This window comes from Pogoniulus pusillus, chromosome 35, assembly GCF_015220805.1.
Source record: "Pogoniulus pusillus isolate bPogPus1 chromosome 35, bPogPus1.pri, whole genome shotgun sequence".
NCBI classification, from domain to species: Eukaryota; Metazoa; Chordata; class Aves; order Piciformes; family Lybiidae; genus Pogoniulus; species Pogoniulus pusillus.
Genome location: NC_087298.1, coordinates 680216 through 693540, shown reverse-complemented (window position 1 = coordinate 693540; position 13325 = coordinate 680216). Strand labels below are relative to the sequence as shown.

The window sequence follows — 13325 nt, the reverse complement described above, 5'->3', positions numbered from 1 at the left end:
TGTGGGGTGACTGCAGGGCTGTGGGGTGACAGTGGGGCTGTGGGATCGCAGCGGGGCTGTGGGATCGCAGCGGGGCTGTGGGGTGCAGGCTCAGTCCCTGTGCTGACGCAGCAGGTCAGGGGCCAGGATCTCTGTGGGGCTGCCACACCTCAGGCCGTGCCCCCGCCGTGCCCCAGGCTCCCGGGGGGCAGCGGCACAGACCGGGCTTGCGGGCAGCTCGGCGGGCAGCTGCCCCTCCCCTGCCCCCGGCAGCGCCGCGGGTGGCGCCTCCGGCAGCGAAGGGGTTAAGGAGAGCCGCTGTGCCCAGCCCGGCTCCGCTCGGCCCCGCTGCCTCCGGGCCCGGCTCCCCTGGGCAGGTTGCTGGTGCGGGGCCAAGGGGAGGGCCAGAGCCGGGGCTCGGGCAGGCTTTGTCCCGGGCACCGCACGCCAGGTACGAGCTGGCACCGGGGCGAGCGGACACCGGGAGCAGCGGCCGGGAGCAGCCGGGGTGAGCCCGGGTCCGGGGTGCCCCTCGCTGGGGCTGCGCTGGCAGCGGGCGGTGGCTCGGCCCTGGGTGTGCCCCAGCCGGCAGCGGAGCTGGGTGCTGGGCACCCACGCTGCGTGGGCTGGGGGCGCCGCGGGGGGCTGGGGAGGCCACATGCTGAATCAGCTGCCCACGGCGCGGGGGCAAAGGGCATGGAGGGGACATGGATGGGGCATGGAGGGCACCACTGAGCGCCATTGCTGCTGGGAGGGATGGGAGGCAGGGACCACTCTGCTTGGCAGGGATGTGCCCAGCACGGCTCGCCCACGCTCCTGCTGTACTGCTCTTCTTTCACACCCCCCTGGGCACAGCCTAACCCTAACCCCATCTTCCAGGGGGAGATCCAGCAGTGCCGCTGAGCCTTTCCTCCCGAGCGTTCAGCTCCCCTCTGCTCCACCCCGTCAGGGATGCTGCAAGGTGAGGGACATCCCAAGACTGCGGCAAAGCACCTCCCTGTCCCCACTTGTACCCGAGCAAGCCCAAGAGCAGCCCAAGCTGTGCACAGCTGTGAACTATTCACACGCTGGGACAGCTGGGAACGGCCCTTGCAGCACCCTGCAGCCTCTCCTTTAGCTCTGGAATGGCCCTTGCAGCACCCTGCAGCCTCTCCTTTAGCTCTGGAATGGCCCTTGCAGCACCTTGCAGCCTCTCCTTTAGCTCTGGAATGGCCCTTGCAGCACCCTGCAGCCTCTCCTTTAGCTCTGGAATGGCCCTTGCAGCACCCTGCAGCCTCTCCTTTAGCTCTGGAATGGCCCTTGCAGCACCCTGCAGCCTCTCCTTTAGCTCTGGAATGGCCCTTGCAGCACCCTGCAGCCTCTCCTTTAGCTCTGGAATGGCCCTTGCAGCACCCTGCAGCCTCTCCTTTAGCTCTGGAGGCATCACCACCACCTTTCCATCCCTGCAGCTGAGCTGAACCTGCCACAAATGGCAGCAGGTTATCAGTGCTGGCCAGCCCCGAGGTGCCACTAAGTGGCTGAGCAGATCGATTAGCTTCTCACACACCTTTTGGCTTCATTTCCACCTTCCTGGCTCCCTCCCCATGCCCTGCTCTCCTCCCTGGGCCTTGCTGGCTCTCTGCTGCCTTTGGATGCTGCCTCCTGCCCAGTCTGAAGGGTTCCTAGCAGAGCAGGTGGAGCCCATTTCCCACCTGCTCCCATTTATCATCATTTTTGGACAGTTCCATCAGATAGTGCCTGGAACAGAACTTTCCAGGATGTGGGCTGGGCTGGGGACTTTTCCCAGTGCTCTTAGCTGGAGCTTGGCAATCACATCCCAGTGATGCAGCTCTGTCTGGGCAGCCCAGCAACGCTGATAGGAGTGGGAATGAGGCAATACAGGGCTTCAACATCTGCTTCGTGTAATCTCTTCTAGCCAGGGGAAGGGTCCTGGCTGTAGGATAAGCCCTGATAAGGGTTTGCTGCAGTTCTGTGCCCCATGGCATGGACAGAAGAGATCAGCTGCTGCTCATCGTTAGACAGCTCACGTCAGGCAGGAGATTGCTCACCTGTGTTAGTCACCAGAGATACTGACTTCAGAACTGGAACTGGCATCTCCCCGTGCCATGCCTCTGCCGTGCGAGCTGCGGGGCTGACCTGGCCAGGGCGAGGGAGTTCTCTGCTCTTATGCACACGTAGGAGAGTTGTGTGGCCAAGTGACAGCACCCAGGTGTCAGCCAGAGCACTGCCTGGGGGCAGCACCTTCTCCAGGGTGCTTGGGGCACCCACGGCTCAGCTGATTCTGTGAGTAGAGGTCAGCCTGCTGCCCCCTGAGCTCAGCTGAAGCTGGTTCCGTGGGCAGAGGTCAGCCTGCTGCCCCCTGGGCTCAGCTGAAGCTGGTTCCGTGGGCAGAGGTCAGCCTGCTGCCCCCGGGACTCAGCTGAAGCTGGTTCCGTGGGCAGACGTCAGCCTGCTGCCCCCTGGGCTCAGCTGAAGCTGGTTCCGTGGGCAGAGGTCAGCCTGCTGCCCCCTGGGCTCAGCTGAAGCTGGTTCCGTGGGCAGACGTTAGCCTGCTGCCCCCTGGGCTCAGCTGAAGCTGGTTCCGTGGGCAGACGTCAGCCTGCTGCCCCCTGGGCTCAGCTGAAGCTGGTTCCGTGGGCAGAGGTCAGCCTGCTGCCCCCTGGGCTCAGCTGAAGCTGGTTCCGTGGGCAGACGTTAGCCTGCTGCCCCCTGGGCTCAGCTGAAGCTGGTTCCGTGGGCAGACGTCAGCCTGTTGCCCCCGCGTGTGCTGCCTGGCAGGGAGCGGGGGCATGCAGGAGGCAGAGGGACAGCTGTGCCTTCAGAAAAGCACATCTGGACCAGCTGTGGGGTGCTGAGCACGTGGAAGTGTCGGCAGCTGTGCGCTGAGGCCGTGGCAGGGACCCAGCCCCTTTGGCTTTGCTTATCTGCTGTGATTTGTCACTGCTGCCCCAGGCAGGGCTGATTCTGCCTGCAGCTGAGCCCCAGCAGGACGAGCAGGAGGCACAGGACCTGCTCGATCCCCAGGGGCTCCTCCGCACCCTGCTGGCCCTGTCTGCCCTGCGACGCTGTCTCCGTGGGCACTGCGGCTGGGCTGCGTGGCTGCCTGTGCCCAGATCTGCAGGGGCTCTCTGCGGCTGCCCACCCTTGGGGCTGCAGGAGAGGCTCGGGGGTGCCCTGCAGGAGGGGACACTGTCCCCGGGCGCCTGCCGAGCTGCACCGGGCTGCGGAGAGCTGGCGCAGGCAGGAGGCACACGGCTGCAGACGCAGCTCCCCTGGCTGGAGCAGGGAGGAAGATCTAGGGATGGTGCCAGGCCCTGGGGGCTGGGGGCTGCGAGGGGGAGGGTTTCTGTGGCAGCGTGAGGGTGCCGCAGGGGTGCAGCTCCGTGCCCCAGAGGGGATGCCCGCTCTGGGAGCCACCCAGGACATGGTCCTGTGCCCAGCCTGGACTCCTGCCAGGGGAATGAGCCGGGCAGAGGGATGGGGCCCAGGCTGCATGCAGAGGGGCACCTGGAGGGCTGAGCTGAGAAGGTAGGGCTGGAAAAGTCACCCTGGAGATCCATCAGGGAGGGCGTGCTCAGGAGAGGGTGCCCCAGCCCCAGGACTGCCCAGAGTCTCTCCTAAGAGCAGCTGTGTGCTGGAGAGCGGCTCCAAGCCCTTGGCAGGGGAAGGGAAAGTCCCTTCTTGACAGGTCCTGCACCCAGCCACCAGCTTTGCCTTTCCAGACTGGTCTGGCGAATGCAGAGCTGTGAGCTGGGCTTGGGGCTGCTCTTGCAGGCTGGAGGAGGAATGGCCTACAAAGGCCAGGTGGTGGCAGGGCTCCTGGCAGGCACCTGTGTCTTCAGCATCATCGCCCTCATCCTCAGCGTGGTGAACGTGAAGGACTTCTTCCTGCCTCCTGGAAGCAAGGTAGGGCCCCTGGGGGGCACAGCCACCACCTCCTGCTTGGGTGCTGGTAGGATTGTCCCTGGGTCAGCCCAGGGCTTGTCACCGAGGTGGCCCAAAGTGCCCCAGGCCTGGCAGAGGTCGGTGCCTGCAGCACCTATGGCCTTGCCATCTCTGAGGGCATCTGCTGGAGCTGGTGGCTGCAGTGCCAGAGCTGCACCTGCCTTGCTTACACTCTTTGGTCACTTGAGGGCCACCAGAACTCTGGTGCCCCCTGAACCCCTTGGTGGCCCCCAGACCTTGGATGCCCTCACACCTGAATCTCTGTCAAACCATCTCGGTCGCCTCAGATGTTGGGTGCCCTGTGGGTACCTCCCCAGCCTTCTGGCTGCCACTTGGTGCTCCCTGGGATGCCCCCTGTGCCCCTTGGATGCCCTCACACCTGACTCCCCCCCCAAGTCACCTTGGTCCCCTTGGGTGCTGGGTGCCCCCTGAAGCCCTTTGGGTACCTCCTCAGACCACTGGGTGCCCCTGGGTGCCCACTGGGTGCCTACCATTGAAGCGGTCGATGGCCTCCTGGCGCAGTGCCCCTCTGATGCCACCATCGAGGAGTGTATCCCTCTTAGACCAGGGAGTCCCCCAGCAGCTCCACCTTGTTTGCCCACCAGGAGCTCTTCTGGCTTAGCTGGAGCTCCCCTTGCTCTGTGGTGGGTGAAGCTGCTTTGCCTGCTGTGACCCCCTGTGCCCTCTGTGCCCCCAGTACGGGCTGGTGTTTGATGCTGGCTCCACGCACACCTCCCTCTACATCTACCGCTGGCCCGCGGGCAAGGAGAACAGCACTGGCATCGTGTCCCAGGTGGAGGCCTGCAGAGTGGATGGTGAGTGTGCCAGGGCCTGCCCACCCTTTTCCCAGCCCCAGCCACATGCCAGGGTGGCTGTGCCACGTGCCAAGGTGAGGTGGTTGGCTGGTGCCAGGCATGAGAAGTGACAAACGTCCCAAAGGGCCATTTATTTATTGGGCATTTATGGGCAGAGGCGGTGGCAGGCTGTGGCACGGGCACTGGAGGAGAGGACCAGGCTGCAGAGGGGAGGTGGGGTCAGCTAAATGGTACATGGAGCTGGGCTGGGACTGGCACAGGCCACCAAGCCAGGGCAGAGGTGCCTGGGCAGAGAGTGAGAGGGCTCAGAGCTCACCCCAACCTCAAATCCAGGCTCTGTGGTGCCAGCATGGCAGTTACTGGTTAACAGCAAGGGTCTGGCAGAGGGCAAAGTGTAAGGGAGGGAGTTCTGGGAGCTAATGGTGATAATGGTGTACAAAGCTCAGGGGAAGGTAAACAGTGCCACTGCCACCCCTGAGCCTGCCCCTGCCCACCACAAGACCATGCTGCCAGCCCCTAAGAAAGGGAACTCAAACAAGCAGTGCAGAGGCCACCTCTGCGTGGCCCTGTGGGCTCCACACAGCCCCCCGCTGGGATCAGCCTGCCCCTTCCCAGGGAATGCCCCAGGGCTCTGTCTGTGCACCAGCTCCTGGGTACCAGCTGCTGCCTTTGGGCCTCCTGGCACTGAGTTTGTGCTCAGCACCGCAAGAGCCCTGCGATGGGCAGGGCAGGAGCTCCTGCAGTGTGCTGTGGCAAGCACGGCCTGTGGGCAGCCAGCTCTGAGCACTGCCCTTCCAGGGACACCATTGGCAGGGGCACAACTGGGTATGCAGGGAGAACTCCCTGGGGGCTTTCTGGAGATCCTTCTGCCCTGTCCCTCCTGGGTGGCACTGAGCTCACTCTGTCCCTTGGTGCCCACTGTAGGACCTGGCATCTCCAGCTATGCAGACAACCCTGCTGGGGCTGGAGCCAGCCTGAAGCCCTGCCTGGACAAGGCCATGGAGGTTGTGCCTGCTGAGCAGCAGCAGGAGACCCCCACCTACCTGGGGGCAACGGCGGGCATGCGTCTGCTGAGGTACTGGCACTGCCCTGAGCTGTCAGCTCCAACCCCTCCCCACCTTGTGTTTCTGCAGGGGCTGGGGGCATGGGGGGCTGGGAGCACAGCAGGGCTGCAGGCTGGGCAGGCTGTGGAGATGGGCAGAGCATCTCTGTCTGCACTCCAGTGTGGTGAGCAAGAGAGCTGCTCCCTGTGCCCATGGGGCACCCTCCAGTTGTTGCAGTTTAAGCCCAGGCAGCAACTGAGAACCATGCAGCTGCTGCCTCATTTCTGCCCCTCAGCGGGCTGGGGAGAGGAATCTGGAACAGAAACCTCAGGAATTCAGAGCAGTTTAATGATTAAACCAAAGCAAATTGCAGTAATAGTAATGGCAATTAATAGAGCCAAGGGAGATCGAGCCCAAGGAGCGCAGGCGCTGCACAGTGCCTGCTGAGCACTGCCTGAGCTGCAACCTGCCCCACAGCCAGCTGCCCCCATTCTGTGTTCTGACCCTGACCTCCCATCCCATGGATCACACCTTTGACTAGTCTGGGGCAGCTGTCCTGGCCGTGCCCCCCGGCAGCTCCTTGGCAGGGCACAGCACCTCTGCAGCTGAGCCGTCGGGGTGTGAGAACACCAGACCTCAGCTGTGCTGAGCCAGCTGCTGGGAACAAGCTGATCTCTGTCCCAGAGCAAAGCAGGACAGCAGGACAGCAGTGCACTGCAGCCTCAGAGGTGGCTGAAGCTCCTCTGCCAGCCTGGCACCAAGGACCCCTCCCCATGCCCGTGCAGGGCCCCTGGGCAGCACTTGTAGGGAGACTCCCAGCACAGCAGCTGAGGGACTTGGTGGCTTCCCCTGCCCTGGGGCAGCACTGGTGCTTAGCAGGAGGCAGCAGCCTCTGCCTGTTGCCCTGCTGCAAGAGCTGCCCAGCCCCAGCCTGCCCCAGCACAGGGTGTCTGTGTCCTCCCCCGGGCAGGGAGCAGAACAGCAGCAAGGCCGAGCAGGTGCTGGCTGAGGTTGCCAAGGCCATCGGGCAGTACCCTGTGGACTTCCGCGGAGCAAGGATCCTGACGGGGAACGAGGAGGGCTCCTTTGGCTGGGTCACTGTCAACTACCTGCTGGAGACTCTGATCAAGGTGTGCTGGGGGCAGTGGGCAGAGGGGGTGAGCATCTCTATGCCTGCCAGAGCTGCAGCCTGCTTTCCTGATGCCCAGAGGAGAGAAAAATGCACATTTATGGCGCAGGCACCCTTGGAAATGCAGCCTGAGGTTGCCAGCTCCACCAGTGCCATCAGGCTGGCTGCCACAACCAAGGGCCTTTGCCTCTAGCCTGGTCCTCTGCTCTCTGCTTCCATATGGGTCAATTTTAGTATCTCAGGGATGTAGCAGTATCAGAGCCCAGGTGGAAGACCTTCTGCTCCTGTGTTCAGCCCTGCTCAGGCCACCCCTGGAGTGCTGTGTCCAGTTCTGGGCTCCTCCAGTCAAGAGAGTTGTTGAGGTGCTGGAAGGTGCCCAGAGAAGGGCAGCAAGGCTGGGGAGGGGCCTGGAGCACAGCCCTGTGAGGAGAGGCTGAGGGAGCTGGGGGGTGCAGCCTGCAGCAGAGGAGGCTCAGGGCAGAGCTCATTGCTGTCTGCAGCTGCCTGCAGGGAGGCTGTAGCCAGGTGGGGTTGGGCTCTGCTGCCAGGCAGGCAGCAACAGAAGAAGGGGACACAGCCTGGAGCTGTGCCAGGGCAGGTTCAGGCTGTATGTGAGGAGGAAGTTGTTGTCAGAGAGAGTGATTGGCATTGGAATGGGCTGCCCAGGGAGGTGGTGGAGGGCCCATCCCTGAGGGTGTTTAAGAAGAGGCTTCATGAGGCACTCAGTGCCAGGGGTTAGTGAATTAGAAGTTGTTAGGTTGGACTCGATGCTCTTGAAGGGCTTCTCCAACCTGCTTCACTCTGTGACTCTGTGTGGTTATGTGAAGTGTTGCTCCCCCTCCTCCAAGTCTGGATGCCAGTTGACATGCAGCAGGCAGGCTGCAGTGCTACATGGATGCCTGTATGGGTGAAGGACAGGGCAGGCAGGGGTTAAACAGGGAGGCAGAACTCGAAAGGTCCCTCAGGGGCTTCTGAGCCTGTAAAACTTTGAGAGCAGGGCCAGAGGCTGATACTGCCTTGCTGCCTGCTGGGCAGTTTTCCTTTGCAGGGCAGTGGGAGCACCCAGAGCACGCCGAGGTTGTGGGAGCCATGGACCTTGGGGGAGCCTCCACACAGATCACCTTCCAGCCCGGAGTCCCCCTGGAGGACCAGAACACTTCTGTCTTCTTCAGGCTATATGGCACTGACTACTCCCTCTACAGCCACAGCTACCTCTGCTATGGGCAGACTCAGGCCTTGAAGATGCTGCTGGCAGCTCTCCACAAGGTACCACAGCCAGGGCGCAGCAGGACCTGCTCGGCCATAGCCCAGCACCATGGAAGTGTCTTCTGGCAGTTTTGGGCATGCCTGTGGGGAAGGATTGGGAATTTTCACAAGTGCACAAGCTGGGAGAGGCTTAGATTTTATCAACTGGACCAAGAAATCCTCCTCTCCTTTGGGTGGAAGGTGTTGGTGGTTCCCTGCCAGGGCTCCTCTTCTCCACACACTGGCATGGAGTGGCACCGTTTATCCCTTCCCCAGCCCAGCTGTATCCATAGCTTCTTCCCTGTCCCCATTCCTCAGTTTCTGCCTGGAGAGAGGATTCCCAACACACCTCCTGCACACTGCTCCACCTCTGAGCTCCTTCTGTCCCAGCTTGTCTCAGCACTGTGGGGGACAGGGAAGCTCAGGGAGCATGCAGGTGGGGATCCATCTTCTGTCCCTTCTGTGCTGGGACCTGCAAGATGCCAGGGGGAACAGGCTCTCCATGGTGCCCACACACTGCTCTGGGGAGCAGGTCATCATCCCCGTGGGTTGGCACAGGCTGACAGTGGCATTGCCACCCCAGCACAGCTCAGCAGGACCAGTGACAGCTGCAGGCAGCTTAGTCATGGGAAGGATGGATCCTGCTTCTCCTCAAACCCTCCTGGAGTGTAGGTCTTGCTTTATGGCAATGTCCCCGTACAGGGTGGGCAGAAGGGTGAGGTCTCACTGCTGTCCCATGCCAGGCTCCACTAACAGCTCCTGCTCTCCCCAGGGCAACTCCTCTTCCCCCCAGATATCACACCCCTGCTACCCCCGGGGGTACCAGGAGAACACCACCACGGCAGAGCTCTACGACAGTCCCTGTGTGCAGGCACCAAGCAGTGCCAGCCCTGCAGAGAGCCTGACGGTGACAGGGACAGGGGACCCAGCAGCCTGCAGTGCTGCCATCGAGGACCTCTTCAACTTCAGCTGCGGAGCCAACCAGAGCTGTGGCTTCAACGGGGTCTATCAGCCCCCCGTGCGCGGAGCCTTCTTCGTAAGGATGCATCCCGGGGCTGGGCTGGCACTGGGGGCTCTGGGGGCACCAGAACCTGGACACAACCCCAGGAAAACTGCCCTAGAAGTCTGCACGGTGCCAGCCCTGCAGGCTGGAATGTGCCTGATGTGCTGGGACATGCAGGGTGTCACCAGAGTGCCAGGCAGACTGAGACCTGTGTTGTCACAGCCTCCACCTGCTGTGAGGAGCAGTCCCAGGGCTCCCTCCTGGCTGGTTGGCAGATGCCACCCTTAGGGATCCCTGCAGAGCAGTGGGTGAGAGGGGTTGGGGGGGTGACAGTGGCCTGGGAGCTTGACTAACCTGCCCACCCTTGGTCTTAAACCCCCTCAGGCCTTCTCGGGGCTTTATCACAGCCTGCACTTGCTGAACCTTCGTGAGGATGCTTCCCACGGCTGGGCTGGCAGTGGGAGGCTGCAGGGTGGGAGTCCCTCTGGCACTGGGCATGGGAAGGGGAGAGAGGACAGCCCAGAACTAGGCCCATCTGCAAGCCTCCTATGCCGGGAGGTGGCTTCTGCCTCCTGCCACGTCCCAGGCTTCCCCAAGGGAAGCAGGAAGGTCTTGTCCCAGGGAGCAGGTCTGAGCTAGCTCAGAGCACAGGCAGCAGCCCCAGCGTTTGTCAGCCAGCGCCAAGCAACCACTGGGAGCTGAGCCCTGGGAATTAGGTGGCCCCTGTGCCCCGGCAGAAGGGGCCCTGCCCCTGCCCCTGTTCTTAGGGTGAGGAGTTGGCTTTCACCACCTGCCCATAACCCCCAGGCCTTCGCTGGGTTCTACTACACCTTTGACTTCCTGAACCTCACCAGCCTGGGGTCCGCAGGCGCTGCCACCGCCGCGGTGCAGAGCTTCTGCAGGAGGGAGTGGACGGAGGTGAGCGGAGGGCAGCAGGGTCCTGTGCCGGTCCTGTGCCGAGGCACACATCCTGCTGGGCGCTGGGCTGGGCTGCTGAGCAGCTTCCTCACTGCACCGTGTACCCCGACGGCCCCACAGCTGCTGGGGACCTACCCCCAGGCCGGCAGGTATCTACACTCCTACTGTGCCATGGCAACCTACATCCTGACTCTGCTGCTGAAGGGCTACAAGTTCGACGAGCAGACCTGGAGCCACATCCACTTCAGCCGGCAGGTAAAGCCCCTGGCGTCCTGTGCCACTGCTCTGGCCCCATCCCATGGCTGCCACCCAGTGATGCCAGCACAGCTCCACTCTTCCTCACCTGCCCCAGACCTCTGCACCAGCTCCTTAGTCCTGCACTCTGGTGGGCACAGAAGCTGATTTTATGGAGGGGGCTGAGCAGGATTTGGACAGTGGACAGAATTGAGTTGAGCATCAGAGGGAAGACAGAGGTGCCCTCCCTCCCTCATCACCCACTTGGGCCAGGACATGCCCCAGGTCGACAGAGGAGCAAAGCTCAGGCGCAGGCCACAGGCAGAGCTGGGCCAGGGCCTGTGCAGTCACAGCTGGGGGGAGGGGTGCCTGGGAGTGGTGCTGGTGGGTGATGCCCTCTGCTGTGCCCCTCAGGTGGCCAACACGGACGTGGGCTGGACGCTGGGCTACATGCTGAACCTCACCAACCTCGTCCCTGCGGAGGGGCTGCAGCACAGCAAGGGGCACCCGCCCGGCCTCTGGGCAGGAGCTGTCTCCTTCATCGTGCTGGCCACGGTGACAGGCCTGGTGGCCATTCTCCTCCAGTGCCTCTGGAAGAGCAAGTAGCTCCCAGGCAGGGAAGTGCTGCAGAAGGTGGAAGGAGGAGAAGCTTGAGGGCATTAGACCCATCTCCAGTGCTCAGGGGGCTCAGCTGGGTCATCTCTGAGGGTGTCAAATGTGTCTTGAGCTCTGTAAGTACCTCCAGGAGGAAAAAGACTCCTTTAGCCTGGCTAAAGCTGACCAAGACCTGGTGGCTTGGCACAGGCCAGAGAAATCCCAGCTGGAAATAAATCTGCTTTTGTTTTTCAAAGGAGAGTCACCAACCAGCCTGGCACAGCTTCCTTGGCACCTCCTGTCCTGCTGGGCTGCCCTGGGAGGCAAGTGACACCAGTGGTGGCCACCTCAGCTCTGAGGAGGGGGACAACCTTCTCTGGGTCCTGCCCTGTGCAGGCTGTGCGAGGTCTCTGCAGTGTGTGGCAGAACAACCTCCCCCAGGCACTCTCAGCTCTCTTCCAAAGCGTTTTCTGGCACATCTCAGCAGAGGGCACAAGTGGCAGCTGAGGTAGGAGCTGCCAGCTCTGGCCCAGGGCTTCTTGCATATGCAGGTTACACAGCCCAGCTTTGTCAGACACCAAACCCACAGCAGCTTCCAGCTCCAGGCACCTGAGGGGTTTATTCAGACCAGCAGAGCCCCAGCCCAGCTCAGCTGCAGGAATTGCTCTCTTCAGTCCTTCCAGCTGCAGCCACCAGCCCAGCCCCACACTCCCCAGGCCAGGACTGTCCACAGCCACCTCTGCTCTGTGCTGCAGGACCCCTGCCCACGCAGCACAAGGCAGTAACATGCAGGCTGAGGAATGCTCAGAGCCCTCTGGCTGTGCCAGGTGGCCTCTGGTGGTCCTCACCAGGGCCTTATCCCATGAGCAAACTGAGCACAAAGCCTTCTGCCGGCGGAGATAAGGACCTGGGCAGCAGGGCTCTGCCTGCTGCTCACAGAGGGCTCTCCTTGGCCTCCTTAGAGTCAGCCCGGGCTGAGCAGCAAGGCAGGGGAGGTTAACCTCTTCCCATCCAGCCCCTGAGCCCCTGGCTGTGGTTCCCCACGGCCAAACACCAGGTCCCCCTCTCCTCTCTGCCCTGCATGGGCACATCCTTGGCAGCATAAGCACAGAGGTAACAATGCCAGCTGTGGGAACAGGCTGCTGGACTGACCCCATGGGGACTGTGAGGGGAGGCATCTCCTGTCCAGGGTCAGCAGAGCTCCTGGCTGTGGCCTGAGTGCGCTGGGCCTGATGTCTCCCAGCCCTGGGAGGTGGTGTGGTTGGGCAGGAGAAGGCTCCTGCTTGCTATAGGGAGGCAGCACCACAACTGGTCTGGGTTGCAAAGCACCTGGGGAAGATGCCAGTCTTGCCCTTGCAGCGTCCTTCCAGCCAGTCCTCGTTCACTGGGAACACACAAAGCAGCAGGGTGAGGCCTGGCCCCTGGGAGTGGGCTCAGGGAGAGGCTTCACAGCTGGAATCTCACCCTGGGCAAAACCCAGCACTGGCCTCTGCCTGCTGGCTGTGAGGCTGAGGCAGCACTGGAGAGGCCATCTGTGCCCAGCCCCTCCCTGCCCAGCACAAGCCTGCACAGCTCTGGGGCTACCTTCAGAGAGAATCTCCAGCAGGTCTCCCTTGCTGAACTCCAGGTCCCCTGGCCCCTGGGCAGGGTAAGGGTGCTGGGCCAGCATCCTGTAGAGGACAGGTCTGGCCGAGTGGGAGTCTGAGTCCTGCAGGACAAAGGCAGTGTGGAGGTTGCAAGGCAAAGCAGAGCTTGGAGGCCCAGCAGGGCTTGGGGGCCCAGCAGGGCAGCCTGTCCCAGCCCACGTACCTGGCAGCACAGCACCAGGCTGCCATCTGTCAGCTGCTGCCACAGCCCCTCCAGATCCTCCTCTCCCGACACCGTGCCCAGCTCTGTGCCATCCGCGTGCCTGCAGCTGCAGGTGTACATGAAGGTGGCTCAGATCACCTTGCTGAGAGCCAGAGCTGGAGCCCAGCCTGGCCCTGACACCTCCTCCCTCCACAGCCCCCTTGGTTAGCCAGCTCTGAGCTTGCTGCCACCCTGCGTGCTCAGGGAGGGACTGGCACCTCCCCACGAACTGACTACGCTGCGTGCCCTCAGGGCTGCAGTCAGGGAGGCCAGGGCCAGCTCCCAGCCTGCCCTGCATTGATCCAGGTGTAGCTCCAACACTGAGCTGAGCAGGATAAAGCTGCCCACATCCCCTTTCTGTTCTCCCATTCCTGAGCACAGTACAGAGATTCCTGGGGAAGATCCTTTAGGTGCCCAAGGCCCAAGTAGCACAGCTGCTCTGCACCCAAAAGCCATGGCAAGGCCAGCCCTGGGGGGTGGCTCTGTGCCCACAGCTCTGCTGCACCCCTGCTGCAGTGCTTCAGCCCCAGGTAACTGTGCCCAGGGCAAAGACACAGCTCCATACCCCAAGG

At 62.6% G+C, this 13325-nt stretch overlaps 2 protein-coding genes across 2 annotated transcripts in view; one reads left to right on the top strand and one right to left on the bottom strand.

Moving 5' to 3' along the window:
* Nucleotides 1-379: 379 nt before the first annotated feature.
* Nucleotides 380-11161, top strand: LOC135190008 (ectonucleoside triphosphate diphosphohydrolase 8-like). The gene is made up of 10 exons (XM_064170866.1): nt 380-487; nt 3754-3885; nt 4622-4739; nt 5664-5814; nt 6753-6912; nt 7947-8177; nt 8929-9192; nt 9967-10077; nt 10198-10332; nt 10726-11161. The coding sequence occupies exons 2-10, from the start codon at nt 3766-3768 to the stop codon at nt 10915-10917; spliced, it is 1482 nt and encodes a 493-aa protein (XP_064026936.1). The 5' UTR covers nt 380-487; nt 3754-3765; the 3' UTR covers nt 10918-11161.
* Nucleotides 10923-13325, bottom strand: part of NOXA1 (NADPH oxidase activator 1) — a 20936-nt gene continuing 18533 nt past the window's right edge. The window contains exons 13-15 of the mRNA XM_064170867.1: nt 12715-12820; nt 12490-12613; nt 10923-12289 (exon numbers count right to left, since the gene is read on the bottom strand). Of these exons, the coding sequence (XP_064026937.1) occupies nt 12192-12289; nt 12490-12613; nt 12715-12820 (328 nt within the window). The 3' untranslated portion in view covers nt 10923-12191. The remainder of the gene's footprint in view (nt 12290-12489; nt 12614-12714; nt 12821-13325) is intronic.

Excerpts from the sequence above, each read along its gene's own strand:
- LOC135190008 (XM_064170866.1), top strand. The coding sequence starts at position 3,766 with ATGGCCTACAAAGGCCAGGTGGTGGCAGGGCTCCTGGCAGGCACCTGT. Across the intron at positions 3,886-4,621 it reads TCCTGCCTCCTGGAAGCAAG|TACGGGCTGGTGTTTGATGC; the intron begins GTAGGGCCCCTG and ends CTGTGCCCCCAG. Across the intron at positions 10,333-10,725 it reads ACATCCACTTCAGCCGGCAG|GTGGCCAACACGGACGTGGG; the intron begins GTAAAGCCCCTG and ends TGTGCCCCTCAG.